The sequence below is a fragment of the Lissotriton vulgaris genome, unplaced genomic scaffold (assembly GCF_964263255.1).
Source record: "Lissotriton vulgaris unplaced genomic scaffold, aLisVul1.2 SCAFFOLD_1323, whole genome shotgun sequence".
Taxonomy (NCBI): domain Eukaryota; kingdom Metazoa; phylum Chordata; class Amphibia; order Caudata; family Salamandridae; genus Lissotriton; species Lissotriton vulgaris.
Window position 1 is genome coordinate 406355 of NW_028253179.1, and position 20391 is coordinate 426745.

General features: G+C 43.0%; 1 protein-coding gene across 1 annotated transcript in view; it reads right to left on the reverse strand.

Annotated features, from left to right (window-relative positions):
- The window catches only part of LOC147661127 (evC complex member EVC-like), a 354890-nt gene that overhangs the window by 324085 nt on the left and 10414 nt on the right, over positions 1-20391 (reverse strand). Inside the window, exons 2-4 of the mRNA XM_086951302.1 lie at positions 14565-14696; positions 11765-11848; positions 380-612 (exon numbers count right to left, since the gene is read on the reverse strand). Of these exons, the coding sequence (XP_086807428.1) occupies positions 380-612; positions 11765-11848; positions 14565-14696 (449 nt within the window). The remainder of the gene's footprint in view (positions 1-379; positions 613-11764; positions 11849-14564; positions 14697-20391) is intronic.

The following is a 20391-nucleotide window of genomic DNA, read 5'->3' on the forward strand; positions in this document are numbered from 1 at the left end:
AATACAAGTGGAAGGTGTTTTTAATCTTTTCCTGCAATGCAATAGTTTTCAACAGCAACATGTAACTATAGTCATTCCTAGAAACATCCTATTTTGTCTACGGAACTGCTGTGTGCTGCCACCAAGACCAAACAAAAAATGTGCCACTGGGCAATATGCATGTGTAAGTAGGAAATGGACACCTTGATTCAATTCATTAGCTTTTCTGAATCAGTATTGAGTAAATGCAATCCTTCAGCACAGTACGTGGACAATAGTCAAAAAGCAGACTTAAACAGGGAGAGGAGATTCCAACAGGCAATCACACATTTCAATCACAAGAGAAATTATGTAATTATTTGACATTAATAGTGACTTAATAGTTCTTTAAGCTCTTTACCTATCACATGTCAGCAAGTCAGGGAAAGAGGACACCTTGACAAATGTTCTCTCATAGAAGCGGTCATCGCTGGTTGCTGAATGGACTGTTGTAGAAGAACTGCAATCATCTTTGTCTCCCTGACTGAGAGATCCATCACTGCTGACGCTTGAGCTGTCAGTCACTTGGTTGGGCAGTGGAGTTCGCTTGGAATTCTCATGCAAGGAGGGATTGGAAGCACCATCTGCCAGTGGCTACGAAACAATGTATATTTTAAAACAATTTCAATGATTCCATCTTTCATCTTAATTATTGCAGTTAATAACAAAAAATAATTGTGGTACATGCAATGTTTAAGTTACAGGTTTGTATATGGTGCCAAAGGACCCAACCATAGCTAAAAAGACCATTTTGGAATACTAAAATATCCTGATGAAAAAAAGCTGGGTCAGGCGGCTGTTTTTATAGCTGAATGCGCTTCTTTGAAAATCCTTGGCTGGTGTGGTCAGAAATTGTGTGTTAATTAGCACAGTTTGGACCCAATGATTTGACATTTTCTTTAGGTTGTGCCTTGTCTGCAAACAGGATTGCTCATTAAGCTCACTCACCAGGGCAACATGGAGATAATTATAGCATTTTTGTCAGGTATAGATTTTGTTCTCTATCTAGCTAACTAGTTTTAAAATGCTACCCCAAAGAAGGCCACCTAGGTACATAAAGCAGTATTTTAATAGTAGAGTAGTATCTGCTTACTATGGTAACCCACACTTTTTGCTGATATTTCACTGTTTTCGACTTGTGCCTGGCTGGGGCCCTGATATCCAGGAACCCAACCTAGCTGCTTCCTCTCTAAATTGATTGCAAGTACTTTAGGTACACTCCAGTTTGGTTACTGGGGTACCCGTGTGAGTCCCTAGTATATGGTACACCACGTACTAAGGGCATAGGTACTCCATAGTCCTACCAGGGACTGCAGCATGCATTATGCCACCCCTGGGAAGCCTTCCAAAATAACACCACAGGCCTGCTAAGGCAGCCTTGACAAGGTGGTGCATGCACCCCTTACTAAGATATAGGTTACCTATATCTACCTTAAATCACTGCACCTAGAAACCTGTCAGTCACCCCCATGGCAGGCCTTATCAAGCCTGAAGGCAGGGTGCTTGGTTTTGTGTTAGAGAGTGCCCATGCATGAGTGGGGCCCCTCTGCAGCCTTCCCAACCTATTCTTTGGGGCTGTTCTGTGATGCAGCGAGACCATATACTCTTAAGTGCATTATAACTTCTTGGTAATTTCTAACTTTGGAATGGCTGCATGGAAACATGTCGTGTTTGGCGTCAAACACTTTGGAATCCTACCCCCCTCCGCCAGTCCTAGTGGCAGGGGTAGAATTCCACCCTTCTATTGGGAGAGACATGTCCACACCGGTATACCCGGTACCACATTTAAAGAGCCCTGGCATCACAAAATGGATGCTGCAGCCACAGACACAAGTCTGGCCTCCTGCTGCTGGATGAAACTCTGGCTGGGGAGGCCTGGACAATAGGTTTCCTATCACAGGGAGGTGTAACCACCTCCCAGACAGGCTTTAGTGTATTGGGGCCGGGTGGGTGCACTCAGAGTGCTTTGAAGTCTGCACTGGGGGCACATTTGGTGTCCATGTGAATAGCCCAGTTCAAACCGGTTGCAGGGGCTACCAGCCCCTGCTCTGGCGTGAAACTGGACAAAGGAAATGTGTGTAGCCATCCCTTTTTCCAAACCCTCCCATAGGTGGGTCCCCAGAGTATGTCCAATCCCTTACTTGGGTATAAGAAATGAACCCCTGATTACAGGACTTTAGATTACACCTGGATGAAACTCTGAAACTGAATCCTGGAACTACAACGCTCTACTCAAGACTAGAGGACGGAAGAATCTCCCTTGGGGCCGAGGAGTGACTCTCCTGTTCGGCAGGCACCAACAAAGCATTTGCCGATCTGCACCTCTGAAGCTCCCGCCGGACTCCGAAGTACTTGCAGCCCATGAAGAAGATTTCCAGACTTCTCAGAGGACGACTCGAGTCCCCAGCAAAGCGGAGACCAGCAGCCCTCATGAGTGATGTGGAACCAGAACTCCTGGACACCGTGCACATTTGCAAGTGCATCTGCTTCTCATTGCTCTTTGAGGCTGTGCTTTGGGTTACTTGTAGCCCAAGCCCCAAGCCCCTTTTGCACTGAAGATTGTGGGCCTTCACTCCACGAGTGTTCCTTGAGCTTGCTTCTGGCATTTCCACTTGAGGCTCCTTTGTGATCCTTGGTCAGTCGACTGGTGGGTCCCTGTTAAGGAAACTCTAATTTTCCTTGGGCTTTCCTGGTTGCTCCAGATAGGCCCTGATTCCCCACCAGGTGGGGAATCCCTCGGAACTTGCTGGTCCACACCAAAGCATTTCTTTACTTTCTGCGTGGGGTGCTGTTGCCAAGGCTTGTTGGGTCCAATCTGGTCATCGACAGCACAGCACTCGACATCTTTCGTGGACCAGCTCGAATCTAGCTCCTGGTCTTCGTCAACACCTCCTGATCCTTGTGGCTGAAGAGTCAAACTTCACCTTTTTCACCTGAAATCACCAGACTATCGTGCCCCTGGTCACTGGCAAGTGACCCAGACTCTGTCCCCTCTGCTTTCAGGTTCTTCTCATCTTCAATCCAGGCTTGGATCACACCGGACACTTTCCACTTCAGAGGCAGCAGCACTTTGAAGCAGATCACCATTAAAAACGACGATGATTCCCGACACCAAAAGACACCTATGCACCCGGCTTCCCTGGGTGTGGTAATTCGAGTACTTCGATGCTCCCATGGGTTTTGGCCCTAGAACCCCTTAAGTCTGAAGGGGTTTGCTCAAAGTCCTCTCCTAAGTGTCCTTAATCTTTACATTTCTAACTGTGACTTTCCCCATAGAAGCTAACGGTGATTCACGGCTGTGTTCGCACACTGCACGCGCCCCGTGGGTCCCCTGTGTCACTACCTTGGGTGGTTCCTTGGGGGCCCAGCGATTCTCCAGGCTCTAGACCTTGTGTCTAGTCAAGTCGTGGTTCTTATACCACTTTCTTGATATATGGTTTGGTACGCCCCTAGGGCTCAACGAATATTGTGCTAATTTACTGTGTGATATTAAGTGTAACGTATGTGCTTTCACCTCTAGGCTGTGTTTAGAATAAATACATATATTTTATAGATATATACCTGGTGTGGTTCTCCTTTCATTTGGTCATTCATGAGATAATAGACTGGTAAAAAAAATCTGCTTTACATTCCTTCAATACTTAGCCAGAAGGCTGCTCTCCATAGCAACCACTAGGATAGCTTTCAATAAAGGTTGACTTTAACCTATGACCTCTAAGGGGCTGTTTGGACTGGTATAAGGTGCCCACTATAACTAGTGAACAGCATATGCCAGGCCAACTTCTCACATTGAGTCACATATGCCTATTTCTACTAATTCCGCTTTAGTAACGATACTGTTAGGCACCAGACCCCATTATGAAACCAGGATATTTATATTTTTTTCTTACTGATAGACATCAATGGCATTGGTCACTCGCACAAAGCACAGGTATTGCCGGCCTCCCTTCTCGCACACCCTGTCCTATTTCTTTGAACCCCTTGTTTTTCTTCCCTTTTCACTACGTGGTGATTGATGGTAGCACACGGTAAGCATTAGTGATAAAGACAGGTGTGATTGACCCCGGTCCCTCTTCTTTTCTGCCCTCTGCCCTTCCATGGAGCCTGACGGGAGAACTCCAAAAGAGCAGCAAGACCCAAAGGTCAAGACCCAGAAGTAGACGCCCTGCCCTGACGACAACACCCGGCTCTCATCATCATTTGTTTTGTTTCCTTTTTATTTTCTTACCTATAAGAAGCTTCTCTTGCAAAATAGACCAAAATCCTGAAAATAAAAGGTACTTTACAAAGAGTCTAAAAGGAAAACACAACCCCGTTCTTGTTTTTAATATCAGACCCTCTGACAGCCTACAGGTTGCAAGTTCAAATCTATACAAAGATAGCTTTACTTTTTTCTGTCTAAGATGAAAACGAAGCACCAATGGGGTGGGCATATTTATGAATTATTTTGAGTTTGTAGACATACTCCCTTAGGTCCTTAGAGTCTCTCACACTATTCTTTGATCAGAGTAATTTCTCAGAAATCCCAACCATATGATTTCAAAGACAGGAAGCTGATCGTTATGTCTACAAATAACCTTCTCATATGGAGGTCAAAGGGATAGTTTCTCTCAACCAGTCATTTACGGTCACAACAGTGGTCTTCCACTTAAAGTGTGTAGTTACGCTGACGCCAATTGCATTGCTCTCTCAGGCATTTTGAATAAGAAGCTATTTCACCTGATCAAGTGACTTTTGGGTGTCTAAGAGCAGCATCAGTGTGTTGTCCTCATCTTCTCTGACTTGCCACAGCAGGTAATGCATGTTTTCAGGTAATCCCTGGAGGAGCAGCATGGTGTGCAACCCACTTGTGATGGGTAAATGAGTGTTGGTAATACTGGACGCAATCTGTCTGTTAGGCCAGCATCTTGGTACCTACATTAACTAATGAGATTGATCTTGTAGCATAACAATGGATCTTCCCCTTTCATCTGTGACAGAGATATCCTACACCTTATTAAAGGTAGGTAGTCAGTGATTTTATCATCCTTATTTCCACTGGTTGTGCTACATGTCTCGTACTCAATCTGTTTTCTCACAATCTTTGAATTGGTGCTGTTTGAGACGGGAAAACATATACTCTGCTTAGAAAGGTGCATTGCATTAAGATTGAATTTCAGTGTGACATTTTTGAGCTTCAACCATGACATGAAGGGAGATTCATAAATCATCCAGTGAGGCATCCTATCTAGGTTTCAAGTTGTGATACAAGGTCTATTGTTTTTTTTTCTGACAGTGGCTGAATCGTACATCATTTCTCCACAAAGGTAAGGGTTTCCAGCTAACCCATTGTCAAACTAAAGTATACTAAGCCTTCATTGTATTTTATGTATGGTACACTATTGCCAAGTAAAAACACATTTCTTTTCTGGGAGTTTGTACCAGGCAGTATTTGTGCACTATCATTTCAGTAATGGAGTGACCAGGCCTATATTTAGGATATCCAAAATTGACAAGGACTTGAAAGCCCTCCCACTATAATGCTACAGGCCACAATATCCGCTCGGATGAAATGTAAAGCCAGAAAATAGTCTATCCTGTTACGAGTGCCAAGTACACAGTATACAAATCTATATTTTGTTTTCTGGGATCAAGCAGTTTTCACATATCTATTAGGGTATGATCTTGTGTCAGATCTTTCAGAAATCAGGCTTTCGATTTTGAGGATAAATAAGTCAAAATCACACCTATACCCCCTTAATCAAGTAGTTTAGGCCATTTACATTTAAGGAAATTGTATTTAGGGGTTCAGTTAAGAGCTCGGAATCATGGTTATCAGACATATGTACTCTGAGGAGAGTTAGGGGAGTCAATGTTGAAAGTAGAGTTAAGGCGTAACTGGCCTCAACAGGACTAGCCAATCAGTTTCTGATGTGAGAATGTGTTTTATTGGACAAAGAGGGAGGGGGTGGTTGTTTCCAATGTTTGATTTATGTAGCATTCATGTTGCTAACATTTTAAATGTGTGCTGCTGGATGCAAGAGGTAAGGTCAAGATTTCTGTGCAAAGAAATCAGAGTTTTTAAAAAAAAATGAGTTTTTTGTAGGCAGGTACATTGTAAAGGATCAGTCATAATCTGCCAAACAATAACTCCTTGTTATATTATCAATTAATTGTTTTTACAAAAGGAGCCAGTCTGCACTTCTGCTGTTTCAAAGCATGTAAGTAACCACTGATAAATATCAGAGGTAATGGTTCTCAATTCAACAACCTCAGAAGTTGGAAGGCTGAGTTGGTGTTTCTAGGATTCAGATTTGTGACATTCACATCACTGCAAGTGTCAACTGTGAATGCCAAACACAGTGAGCTATACTGAGGGCACCTATCATATAATCTACCTTGATAGGTGTTGCTTATTTTAACCTTCGAGGCAGCAACCTCACACTCAGTACAAACGATTTCACAACTCTTACAATTTCTGAAGTTTTGCCAGTGACCATTGCTAGGCAGTTAATAGACAGGAAATGTAAAACTTGCAGTCTGGTTGTTGTCCTTCGTTTAGCTCAATAGCAGAAACAGTACAGCATATTGCACCACCAATTTATACTAAATACACAATTAATTGTTTTCAATTATAGATATTACGTTGGAATATCGAGTTGTAGAAAATATACATGAGCACTAATAGAAACTTGCTTTGTATGCTGGGGACACAAAGCCTGGATATAAGATCGTATATTATGTCAGTAGCTTTTGTGCAATATTAATGAAGCAATAACCTTTCTGATATTTACATGTCATCTGTTTTATTACAAGGGGGTGAACAGCCAGCAGCCTCGCTCCACTGCCCGAATGCAAGGAAAACAAGGAATATATCTTACAGTCAGACCTTATTGGGCTGCTGCCTCTATTATTAAATGAGATGGGTTTGTCATGCCCTGGCACAGAACCATCAGTCACTGATGGCTGGCACATTTTATTGCTGCTGAAAACGTTATGATTTTTTCCATGAAATCCTGACCTACTGCTTTATTCTTGCCATAAACCTTGACAGTTTTAGACAATGATTAAAGGACTGACAAACAATGTACATGTAGCCAAACAACCTTAAACTTGTAACATTAGAGCTACGGTTAGAAGGTAAGTCTTGAAATGTTCTAATTAAACTGGGGGGTTGGGACATGACTGCTGGGACCCCCTCCATGTTCCCTGCATCGAGGGTCCTCCAGGTTGGCAGAGAAGGCCACGAAGAGGAAACAGAGCACTGTGCATTCACAAGAGAGACCATGTAATAAGTCTTGCATGAGTGGGTCTCAAAAAAGCTTCACCAGTAACTCGAGCTGAAGCGGATGCACTATCACCCAGGGCATTGAGACTGCGTGGAGATGGGGGCGACATAATGCTGACCACAGGTAAGGACATACACATGGGAGACACCAGACAGTGGAAGAAGTGGAAGAATCCACAAGCTGCAGGACTCGCAGTTAAAAGGAGGCAACCACCCAGCCTTCAGTTACCCGGGTCTGCGCCAAAGTGGTACATGACATGATATAATGCTGGCAGGGGGCACGACATGGTGTGAAGAGAGGCAGGACAGTTGAATAAGGAGGTTGTTGTGGTACATATGCCAGGATATAGGAGAGAGGTCTACAACAGACATTGGTGGTATGAGCGAAGATAGTTTGAGAGAGTAGAGACAGGTTTGACGGTATTCAGGAAGCGGTTGAGGACCTGGCAGAAGAGGGTTCGTAGGAAGAAAGTGGGAAGGGAGAGCAAAAGGAAGGAAAGATTACATCACCATCGGATCAGGAGGAAGATTTGAAAAGAAGGTGGGTGGGAGAGAGAAGGGACACGTCCGCTGGGGTAGTTGAAAGAGAGACACAGGCATGGGGTGTGAACACAGAGTCCCCCACAAAGACATCATATTCGAGAAGAAAGGGACAAAAGGCAGGTGGGGATGGAGAGTGAAGGAAACCAACAAGGGAATGGGCAGAAACGGCAATGGAAGGCATTACCATCACGAGAAGAAATTGACCGTCCAGAGAGTGAGTATGAGGACGAACAGTGCTAAGGAGGAGATATGTCTGCTGTGTTGTCAAAAAAGTGCAAAACAATGGGCACATACTGTGGGGAGTAATGAGGGGTGAGAGAGCAGTTGAATATCCAGATAACTCATCTAAAAATGATCTGAAGGCCAAGCGATGGGCCAATGACAATCAGGACAGAACAACACACAGACGCAAGCCAGATGTAGAGAAGACACAGGTTGACAAAGAAGAAAAGAAAAGATGTAGGGCATGGGAAATGTGAGATTAGGATCATCAGCAAGACAGCAGGACAGTTGGAAGGTGACAAGTAAGACAAAGAGAAGGAGGATGGAGGAGATAGAGTTAAGAAATTTCATAGATGGTGGTACAAGGTGCGCTGGGTCCTTATTTGGAAAGTACAAAGACCGAGATGCTGGAGGTGGGCGAATAACTTACAATTGCGTCAAGGGGAAGAACAAATGGTACAGGACAAACTAGACAATGAAGTGGCAGGCGGGAGGAATCATGGCCCATTTCAGATTCCTTCTATTGATAATTTATATATATTGATAGAGCCATGCCCATGAAGGGTAGAAAAGAGGGAGAAGGCCCTTTAATCATGCATGCAAATGGAAATTTGGTGACAGCTAGGCAAGTGATGGGAACCTTGCAGCTGTGTTTATCGTGCATGGATTTGAGGGAGATGGTCTTCCAGACGTATTTGTTTTAGATAGGCGCGGTGACGGAAGACTTCACAAAGAAAATTGTTGGGGGAAACAAAGCGTTTACAGAGGTGGAGAAGTAATTGTGAAAGGGTTTTTTTATTAAAACCTAAAACTAATCTGGTAAAGAGGCAATATTAACGTGCAAAATATTTTGCACTGACAACACGAAAGTGTGCAAGTTCGTAGTAAATAATTATACCTATAAATGCAAGGAATCAAAATGTTGAAGCAAGGTTCATTATTTTAAAAGTAAAACTGAATGTACTGAAATGTGCACAAAATGCTTGATTGTTGGCTTTTATTTGGACATCATTTTTTTTAAAAAGCATCACACCATAATGCATTAGAGAAAACGTTTGATTAACAATAATGTTTGAAACTTTTGAAATGTTGTTGAAATGCGTGTTCCTAGAGTAGGTGAACACTCTTTTTACCGAGACCCATTTTATACCTTTTTCCAATACCCTTGATGCTCTTCCATACCAACACCATTTGTCCACACTGAAGCTGAATGCTAATGGCTTAAGCTGATGGCTGAATGCGTATTTGCAACCCTACCTGATCTGTTACTTATTGCAGTGACTACTGCTGTTGCATGGTTATTTTGCTTTGTGAAACTCTATTTTTGGGTTCAGCTGATGTTGACTAATTGATGTTGAGATTTATGCTCACTCTCACTCCTGACTCTCGAACTCTTCGTCAGTTCTTGTTAACACCCATTTCGGCTCTTTCTTTAGAATAGGGTTTCTTTTCATCATGGAAATTGATGACTTATTCTAAGCAATATTTTTACTACCATTTCTGTAATTTGATTGATGACTAACTAATGAAATTAAAAAAAAGAAAAACTTACTAAACTCTTAACTAGAATAAAATCCTTAAAACTGACCAAAACATCTCTTATTGACTGAACTTTAAAGTATATTATGAATTTGTGATATATTGCTCCTGATTTTCTCATAAACGACGGCAAAGGTCTGTCTCAGAGAAATGAGAGGAAACTCACACATGTAAATCTAGAGCTGGGATCTATCCTGTTTTGGTGTGAGACAGAGACGTTAAACCATTTTATTTAAATTAGATTTCTGCTGTAGCAATTGTATGTGTGGATATGTTATGCTGTAAGGTCAAGACGTATACAAAGATGTTTTTTTCTTGGTTGGCAACAGATGGGACTGAGGAAGAAGGACGTCTGGATATGCGGACACTCAATCTCCAAATGGGCTGGAGGGCAGGCATGCAATTGAGTTTGGATTTGGAAAAGGTGGTGAGATGGTTTGAAATAAGAGGTATAAAATGGAGGCAGCTGATGAAAACATTGCTGGAGTTAAAAGGCATATGGTCTCCGCCATCTGTACTCCTGTTCCACCTGGGGTTAAAGCGACCTAGTGCAAACTATTGGACAGGAACTGTTAAAATGATTAGGAAGGATTTTGAGATGATGAGGAAGTGGTAGCCAGAGGCAAAGATATGGTGGACTAAGCTATTGCCAAGGAGGGAATGGTGAGGAGCACTTACCCGGCAGCTGTAAATAGAGCTAGGATAGAGGAGAACAGGGAAGTCTGGGGATTCTGCAAAGTCAAAGGGTTTGCGGTAGTCTGGCGCCGCAAAATAGTTTACGACAGTTTGGAATTATTCAGGCATGATGGTGTGCATTTATCACCTATGGGCAATACCATCTATTTACAGAAATTAAAGAGAGTTTTGGAGACAGCAAGGGAAAAAGCATGAATGATTCCAGCGGACGGAAGGGGAACAGAAGTACCACTCATGGGAGAGGTCTTTGATGGTCACTCGTTTGGTACTCAGGAGGAGTAGAAGTATCAGGGAAGAGTCCAAAAAAAGAGAGACAATGAATGGATGAAAGGATGGCAGCCTTTGTCCAGTGCCAGACACATCTGCAAGACACGAAAAGAAGAGCGGGTAGGAGAAGACACCGAGGGGCCTCAGTGATGCAGAAGGATAGAAACAGTACAGATGAGGTAGTTTGTGAGGCAAGAGGCTGAAGGACGTGTTCTTCTATGCACAGCCTGCTCCCACATAAAACCAGCACTTTGACAACATAGGAACGCCTTTGTTGATTACTGTTCCAAGCTGGACCCCATTGCAAAGGGACGATTACATCATTGCGCCTACCTAGAGGAGATTCAGTTTGGTATGGCAGAGCTCCCCGACCTGCCCAGGCACATTAAATATATATAGCAGACGTGGGGGTTCTTTGCTGGAGGTGAGGGGGGGGGTTAGAACAAGGAAACAGCTCGTTATGGTATTTTTCGCTTGGGAGTGGGCAGCCAGAGGGCACCCAGGACAGGATTACAGGTATCGGGGAAGAGTCCAGTGGAAGGGAAAGAGACAATGAGCGAATGAAAGGATGGCTGGCTTGGTCCAGGGTTGGAGAGCCTCAGAGGCAAGAAAAGCAGAGGGGGGGTGGGGGTGAGAAAAGCATGAGGGGCCTCAGTGATGCACAGGGACAGAAACTGTACAGACATGGATACCCAGAAAAGGAGGGGGCAGGAACTGCTTATGGTTAAGCCGATAATGTTAAAAGGGGGCAGGGACTGGTTAGGCGGGCAGGTTGGGTTAGTTGTACTTTGTTTAATTCATTGTTAGGGCATTTTTAGTTTGCACAGCAAGAAGATGAAGGATGTTTTGTTATACACCCAGCTTAGTCCCCAATAAAAGCGGCCTTTTTACAACATAAGAGTGCCTGTGCTCACTTCTCTACCAGTCCTGGCTGAAGCCACTGCTGAAAGAAATCATTAGAAATTACACTTTTCAGATAGGGGCATAGGGCTGACAGCACATTGTACAAGTGCTGTTAGGAACAGGGGGGTTTATTACGCGTGATAATTGACTTTCTGCAAATTATCGTTTCACAAAGTGAAAATCAGGCACAACAGTAAAGCAAATGTATCATTTCTTTTCAAACATTGAACAAAATGCTGTTTGCAGGCCGTTTCTGTCACTACTACTTCAGCACAAATATCAATTTCAGAAGAGACTCCACATACTCACTCTGAATTTTTGATTTATTGGATAAATGACTTTTGCTCTTGAGGCGAAAGCTGCAATGTCGCCCGGAGCAGAAAGCTCGTCGTCCTAGAGTTAAAACAGAAAATGCAATACTTGATCGGTTATGTTATGTCACAACAATCTAGTACAGTGGTGTGCTATGAGACATAAATCACTGCAAATTGATTTCAATCTTTATATTCATCATTTATTTTGACAATACATTTTGATTGAAAACCTTTTAAACATGTTGAATAGGCACAGCAGAAAGAAAAAGAGGAAAAAACTATGGTAAAGTGCATTACACACATTTCATACACGTACTGCACAGATTATTCAATAAACGGAATCATCGCCAATAGCCTATTGCAATTCATAGACCAGTAGAACATTAATAAATGGATATTTGCTTTTAGCGTTATGGCATATGGTGCAAATAATTATCTTTTTGCACTGGAGAAAAAGATCGCTCTATATATGGCTATATGGACTAAGGATTCTTTCACAAAAATGCTAATGTCCATTTCCACTTGGGATATTTATACAAGGTCTGGTGATCTGATGTAATTACAGCTGTGCTTAACTTGTAAGGGAATGAGTGCCGGGCCCCAAAGCTCCGTTTGCTAATGGTAATTCCAGGAATATCATCAGTAACGCCCCTATATATTTTAGTAGCTAATTCTTAGGCTTATCCCTGCACTGGTCGGTTAGAGAATTTTAAGGAAATGTTTCCCTGTGAGACTTCGGGTACTTATGGATGAGAAGACTTTTCACAGATCCTAAAAAAGCTTGGGATTGAATTGAGACATCTGGGCCAGTGTTCAGACACGCATCCTAGTCTGGAGCAACGGCAAGTATGCATTCAAGGAAAGATTGGTGAAGTCAAAGACACCGTCGCGAGCAGGGCCGGTGGCTACCGCGCGTTATGGAATGCTGCTGAGCTGGGGGCAGATTTCGTTGAGGGGGACCTGCGTGTACTGAACGAAATTCGTTTTGCTTTAACTATTTCAACGTACACTCAGGTCTCCATGAACGAAATCAGCCCCCACCGCAGTGAAATCAGCCCCCAACTCGGCAGAATTCCAAAACACCCAGTAGTCAGTCCGGCCCTGGTCGCAAGGAAGGCTCCCAAAGTACTAAAACAACACCAAACCTGGAGCAGATGATACAGGAGAGATGGAGTGCCCTGCAGATGGCCGCGACGATGCGTGACACTGTGAACCAATTGGACCTTGATGAAAAGACAGCAGGGTCCTATAGTGCAGATATATCCTCTACAGCATGGACCTCTAGACAGGACCACGCAATACCACCTGATGCGACACCTCAAACAGCAGAAAAACTCCTCTGAGCCTTGCTGGGACACAATACCATTTTACTGGTCTATTACACGCTGCAATTTTTGCAGATGATTGTTTTCCGCAGCTACTGTCACACCACCTACAACAAATGCTTAGCACTACCCTCTCATAAGCCTAACAGCTCGCCCACAACTACCACAAAAAAAGTTTTACAGATGTTTCTGCAGCTACTGTCACACCACCTACAACAAATGCTTAGCACTACCCTCTCATAAGCCTAACAGCTCGCCCACAACTACCACAAAAAAAGTATTTATTATCTACTTTAGATTCTGTAAACCAATTGGGATCCACTGGTCTCTGCACAGTGTACTTCGTTTTAGTGTACTACGTAGAGAGCCAGATTCCTGCATTGATGGAGCAGCGATATGGTCTACGACTTTGCGTTTGCAAATACCACTTGGTCAATAAGTGACTACACAAGTAAATCCGAAAATTGCCTTTAGTTAAAAGTGAATGTTTTTCGATTGTCAATTTTTTTCCTACATTTTTAAAAGTAACTGTTAGGGCCTTGTTTAGGTCCCTGAAGTTTAAAACCATTAATGATTTCAAAACGTACTATAGTTAGGACTAAGGAAACTTGTGTTGGAGTTTTTCAAGCTTCAAAAAGGTCCCAACTTTAGTACAATAATGGAGATGTGGCTAAGAAGCTGGACCTTACCCCTTCTCTGCAACTTACTTTCAAGTAGTTAAGGACCCTCTGCAAAGGGCAAAACATTAAAACTGGCTCAAACACTACCGCTGTAATTATTCAGCAGCTGTTGCCAGAGTATGAGCTGGCCCATCCTACAGATGATGCCACCAACCCAGAGAACCAGGCTGGAGTGAGTGAGGAAGATGACCCAAATATGCCTCAACTCGAAGGAGAGGACACTGTACCTCTATCTCAAAGACGACTCAATGTGCCAAGAGCACCTGCCTCTAGCGAGGACGACTCAGGGCGCCCAAGGTACACTGAAGAACTTTCTGAAGAGAAGGCTCTTTCTGAAAGATTGGCCCAATGAATAGCCCTGGAGGACACAATACTGGCCATAAAAAGGATAAGAGCAAATTTGTGTTTAGGACCCATTATTGGTGGCAGCAATAAAATAGATAAGGACAGAGAGGAAACCTTTAACTCTTAAATTCCCAAAGGGATTGTTCCAAAGTATACAGAAGGTGATGCTGTCAAAGAATAGTTTGCAGCGTTCGAAAGATCCTGTAGCGCAAGAAAGGTCAGTCAGAAGTACTGGAGCTCTCTCCTTTGGGAACTGTCCTCTGGTAAGAGCAGGGATAGACTCCAGACACTGACCGGAACAGAGGCTGAGTCCTATGACCATATGAAGGGTACCCTGATTAGGGGCTTTGGAGGCTCAGAAAACCCCGAGTCAGTCCTGGGTTGATTTTGTACACTTTTCAGTAAAGACACTAGGTGCTTGGTTGACAAAACAGAAAAAACTTACTTCAAGCAACACCTCTCCTTTATGAACGTCGTTTTCTGTTTTCTTCTTCTTTACACCAGACCGTTTTTTAGAAGGTCTTTCTTTCATTCTGCTGTTGTCAATATGTCCCACGACCTTCGAGGAATCATCCTTCTGAGAGAAAAGCAAACACATACTTTGAGATTCACCATCATCTGTTTTTTTTTTTTTATGTTTGGCTCTGTACAGATTAATTGTAGCAAAGTTGTCTATGGTCACTTTTAATAACCTAATTTAATTGACTGTCGAATACACTTTCCAACAAGCAATTGAAAATGCAATATGTTATTTCACGTACATGTGTGTTTAATTATGCTGATGTCTTTTGTTTGAACCCAGATTTAGTTATGATGATATCTGCTAGTACTAGCAACTATTTCTGGTACACTTTTTGAAAAATGTCCATGGCACGAATGTTCCTTTTATGTGTTACTAAAGAGAAATAAATAGTGAAACTTGGGTGATGGTCAGCCGTGTTGGGCTATGTGCCTCGGTTGAGTCCACAAAAGTAAACACAGATTTTTACTGCTGGGTATCTATGGCACAACCTAATATCAACGGAGCAACAAAGCTATACTAGAAAGTACATGTGGTGTATGTGTGGGTTACAAGTCACAGGACAGTGGAATAAAAACAAACTCAGATTCAAACCAAGTTTAATTAAAAAGAGAAATCTTGAATGACCTAGGCACAAAAACGAACGAAATTAGACGAGTGAGTCTCGATTTGGAATCTAAGATAAGTGGCGAGTTTGACAGCTACTGCAACAAGTCCACAAACGACCATCCATATGCATGAAATTTGAATACACTGAGAACTTTTAAGAAGGATGGTGGATAATTTCAGATTGTTTTTTAACTGCTGAAAAAAAGATCCAGTTGCATGAACAAAGACGTCCACTAAAAGAATTAGGGCCCGATGTAGGTAAATCTCTTTACTGACTCTAGAATACCGAATTTTACCGATTCGGTATTCTAGATTCGGTAAATGAGATGTAGGTAATAATTCGGTAATTTTTACCGAATCGGTAATTACCGAATCAGTAATTACCGATTCGGTAATTGCCATTGATTCCTATGGGCCTTGAGGCCCTTAGGAATCAATGGCAAATACCGAATCGGTAAATACCCATTCGGTAAAATTACCGAATTTACAAGGGGGACAGGGTGTCACTTTGACACCCTGTTGCACCCCTGATTCTGGCTTGAGTGCCATGTGTACATGCACAGATGTGCATGTACACAGGAATTCGTTATTTACCATGAAATAGTATTTCATGGTAAATAACGAATTCTTAAGGGCCTGTGGCACTGTTTTTAGTGCCACCTACATCTAGATTTACCGATTCTATAAATTTACAGATTTGGTATTTTACCGAATCGGTAAATATTAGGCCCCCTACATCTCAATCTCCAAATATCGGTCGGCAACGGCCGAAATCGGCATTTACCGACCGGTATTTGGCGACCTACATCTGGCCCCTAGTCCTAGACCTCATGATCCTGAGCTCAATTCTAGTGGGGGGTCACTCAATTAACCTTTCGTCCTTCAAAAGGTTGAGAAAATATGTGACCTTCATTTAGGTACCAGCAAAAAACTGTCATCTGCCAACGGCACAATGATACCTCATGAAGTGAATACATGCTCTACAAATTTTCCTATCAGCTTATCTTACATTTGGAAAAGACAGACTTTCAAATGTAATCTGTTGGAACATTACATTGTGTAGATTCACTGTATAGTGTAGGTTATTTACTTATTGTTTGTATTTTATTGGTACTTTAAAATTATTAATGTGGTGTCCATCATATCACTCAGTTCACCTTTGATAACATTTTATTACGTTAAAGTCATCATACCACAATCATAGTGACTAGCTGAAGAAAGTCCAAAGAGAAATGTTGTGGCACGAGAAGTGTGTTGAGGTAAGCGTGAGAGACACAAGGGAAAAGTGCGACACACAAGGTATGGAACTGGCAAGGTCAGGAAACATATTATGCCACGGTCAGGGATTAGGCAAGTGGCAAGCTCCCATGTTGTGTGCAAGTGGGTGCCAGTCACAGTGCAATATGTCTTGCTGAGTGGGGTTCATCAGGCTTGATGCCCTCGGCTCTCTCTACTTTTGCTTCTTCTCGACTGGGGCAGTCTCTCAGTTTTAGACTGTTGGACCCTTCCTCAGAAGGATCCCCCTGAAACAGTCTCACTAACACCATACCTCTTTCCAGTATATTGTTATCTGTGACCGTTCTTTACACATGGCGCATGCGGGAAGGTGAGGAAGAGCCACAAGGTCAATTACGGCAGAGGTTTCGATCCAACTGGTATAAGCACAGGTCTTGCTCGCAGAAAGTCCAATTTCAAGTCTTATAAGAGAACAACTTTCCATTTTAAAGTTATCTTATTGGGTTTGGGCTGTTCGCAGACAATGGATGTCCAAGCATTCTCAATTGCGTAAAAGTTTGAGGTTAACCAAAGTGTATCCCAGTGGAGAAGTAGAGCAAACAAAGGGGTAGATTACCAGAGCAAAGCGGTCTCACAAGTTCAAACAAGATATATGATTCTAAAGTAAATTCTGTAAAAGTCTTTATTAATTCATTTGTCTAATTTTTAGACATTTTGAATCAAATTTAGAAATTCACAGTCAAACACGTTCCACACCTGACATCAGTGATCGTTCAAAGCTGCAATAAAACAAAAAATATTTTTGGGATAATATATATTTCCATGCATTCAGCATTTTATAGTGTCTCACATTCCAGTAAACAATAAAAGACCAGAATCTAATTAGGCGCTGAATCAGAGAAGGATATATTTTGAAGTGGCAGAAGGAGTGCAGATATGTGGAAATTAAAGTTAGATCTGCATTTGTGATCCTGCTTCACCATAATATTGGTGTATCAGGTCGCTAGGCCCAACTATGATGAAACTTTCTCCCATAGTGTACAAAACAATGAAGCACACACACTTTTTCGTAAATCACTACAGATGCACAAAAGTACACTAGCAACGTCCTCTCATAGTATAAGGTGTGTACAGGCAAGCACCACCCAAAGAAGGGCCCCTTCTGTGACAGGCTACTTGCAGGGTCGGATTGGGATCACAATTCGGCCCGGGCACTGACGAAAAAAGTGGCCCACATTCAAGGGGCATGCCCTTTCATGAAACACCATTTGCACAGACAAGGAATGAAAGTGGGAGGATACTGTTCTTGCACAGGACACAGGGCCAAGGTGACAATGGCCTACATGCTGAGCAACTAAAAAAAATAGCAAGGCCCCTTTCTGTCACAAAATTATTCCAGCCCTCCAGCACAGGAGCACCTGAAAAGCAGCAAAGCCCCTGCTATTACTAACCTACTTAGCCCTCCCCAGACCTTCAGCTCAGGAGCACATGAACAGAGGTAAGGCCCCTGCAATTAGTAAATGAATCAGCCCACCAGGCCTCGGAAAAATGTCCTGGCAGGAGAGCACAAAACACAACTTTCTGGGTCATCCAAGGTAGCCAGGTAGCCAGGGGGAGGCTGAGGTGAAGCTGGTGCATGGGAAGTGCCTTCCCAGTGTGTTCTGGCAGTTTGAGTGTTTACCATTTACTGTAGTATTACCCTTGTACCTGTGTATGGTACCCTTTTGTAACTTGCAAACGTCACTTTTCTCTGGTATCACACTGTATGCTACCTCTCACCTTTGTTTGCTTTAGATACTTGCACAAGTGCCACCATTGCCTACGTAACGTTTGTTCTTGTGCTGGAGTGTCTGCCATTTATTGCAGCATTATACCTCTGTTTGTACTCTGTACGCTTTTGTAACCTGCACACATATCACTTTTTCCTCCTGTAATGTACCGATTGCTACCTCATGTATTTTGGTTGCTCACTATTGTCACTTTTGATTCATGTAACTTAACGTTTGCTTTTGTAATTTGTCCACTTTTAATTTTTCTCCTCATGTATTATTGCTGTTCCTAGTGTGAAGCGCTCTGACACCTTCGGGTAATGTCCGCGCTATATAAAATCGCATAAATAAAAAAATTCCAAACATCACCTGGCCCCCACAGCAAGACCCATTCTTCCTCGCCCACTAGGCCCTGAATGTGAAGGGCTGTGGGCGAGGTGCTAATACTAACACCGTTTCTGGGCGGCATGGGCCCCAGGGGGGCCGAGGTGAAAATGGCTCAAAGGCCTGAGAAAGACCTGGCCCCCAGGGAGGCCGATTCTTACAAACAAACGCCCCTCCCCAGCCCAACCTCAGCTTGGCAGGGCAGGGGTGAAGGAGAAGCCACAGCTGACAATCGCTGTCCGGCCGCACAGCGAGGCTGCTTTCATTTTCTCTGTCTGTCTCCCTGCACTCTGTGGGCCGGTTTTTTTTCTCCCCTTTCCTAGTCCACTCTCTGTGGACTGGGACAGGGGAGAAAACAAGCATTTGCAATGCAATAGGTCTCGCATTAGGAAAGTTTGAGCTATTGGTATTGTAAATGACATTTTTTATTTATGGGTTGGTTTTGAAAATAGCAAAATTATAGCTTTGTGATTTACAATGCCAATAGTTTTAACTTTCGCAAATGTGACACCTATAGCATTTGTAATGCAATATGTGTTGTATTTAGTTGACTTAGAGGTATTGATATTACAAATAACAATGGCTTTTATTTTTTTTAAATAATTAATACCGAAATAAAAGCTATTGTAAAATTTAGAATGGCAATAGCTTAAACTTTTTAAAATAACTTTTGTGAAGATTATGTTCAGTGTATTTTATTGTGAAGAAAATCCAAGAACAGAAGTGAAATATTAACATCTTTTTGTGACATTTTTAATAAAGCTTGAAAAATTGAGAGAACCTATTTGAACCAGTTGTTGAATGGTTGTACAGATTGATGCTGTGGTGGTGCTGAGTGATGTTGTGGTGGTGCGATAGATAGATAGAGTGAGGGCGACAGATAGATAGATAGAGGGAGACAGACAGATAGACAGATAGAGTGAGGGCGACATCAGACAGATAGATATAGTGTGGGAGATAGACAGATAGATAGAGTGAGGGAGACAGACAGACAGTCAGAGTGAGGGAGACAGACCGATAGACAGATAGAGGGGGTCAGACAGATAGATAGAGTGAGTGAGTGAGGGCGACAGATCAGACAGATAGAGTGTGGGCGACAGATAGACAGAGTGAGGGAGACAGATAGATAGAGTGAGGGAGACAGATAGATAGAGTGAGGGAGACCGACAGATCGATAGATAGAGTGAGGACGACAGATAGATAGAGTGAGGGCGACAGATAGATAGATAGATAGAGTGAGGGAGATAGACAGACAGACAGAGTGAGGGCGACAGATAGACCGATAGATAGAGTGAGGGAGGGAGACAGATAGACAGATAGATAGAATGAGGGAGATAGACAGATAGAGTGAGGGAGACAGACAGATAGATAGAGTGAGGGCGACAGATAGATAGAGTGAGGGAGACAGACAGACAGAGAGTGAGTGAGGGCGACAGATAGAGTGAGTGAGGGCGACAGATAGATAGAGTGAGGGAGACAGATAGATAGAGTGAGGGAGACCGACAGATCGATAGATAGAGTGAGGGCGACAGATAGATAGATAAATAGAGTGAGGGCAATAGATCGAGTGAGGGTGACATATAGATAGAGTGAGGGCGATAAATAGGTAGAGTGAGGTGGCCTCGTGGTGGACATGGTGGTGGTGGACGTGGTGGTGGTGGACGTGGTGGTGATGGAGGTGGGTGTGGTGGAGGTGGAGGACGTGGTGGTGGTGGACATGGTGGTGGAGGACGTAATTGGGGTGGACGTGGTGG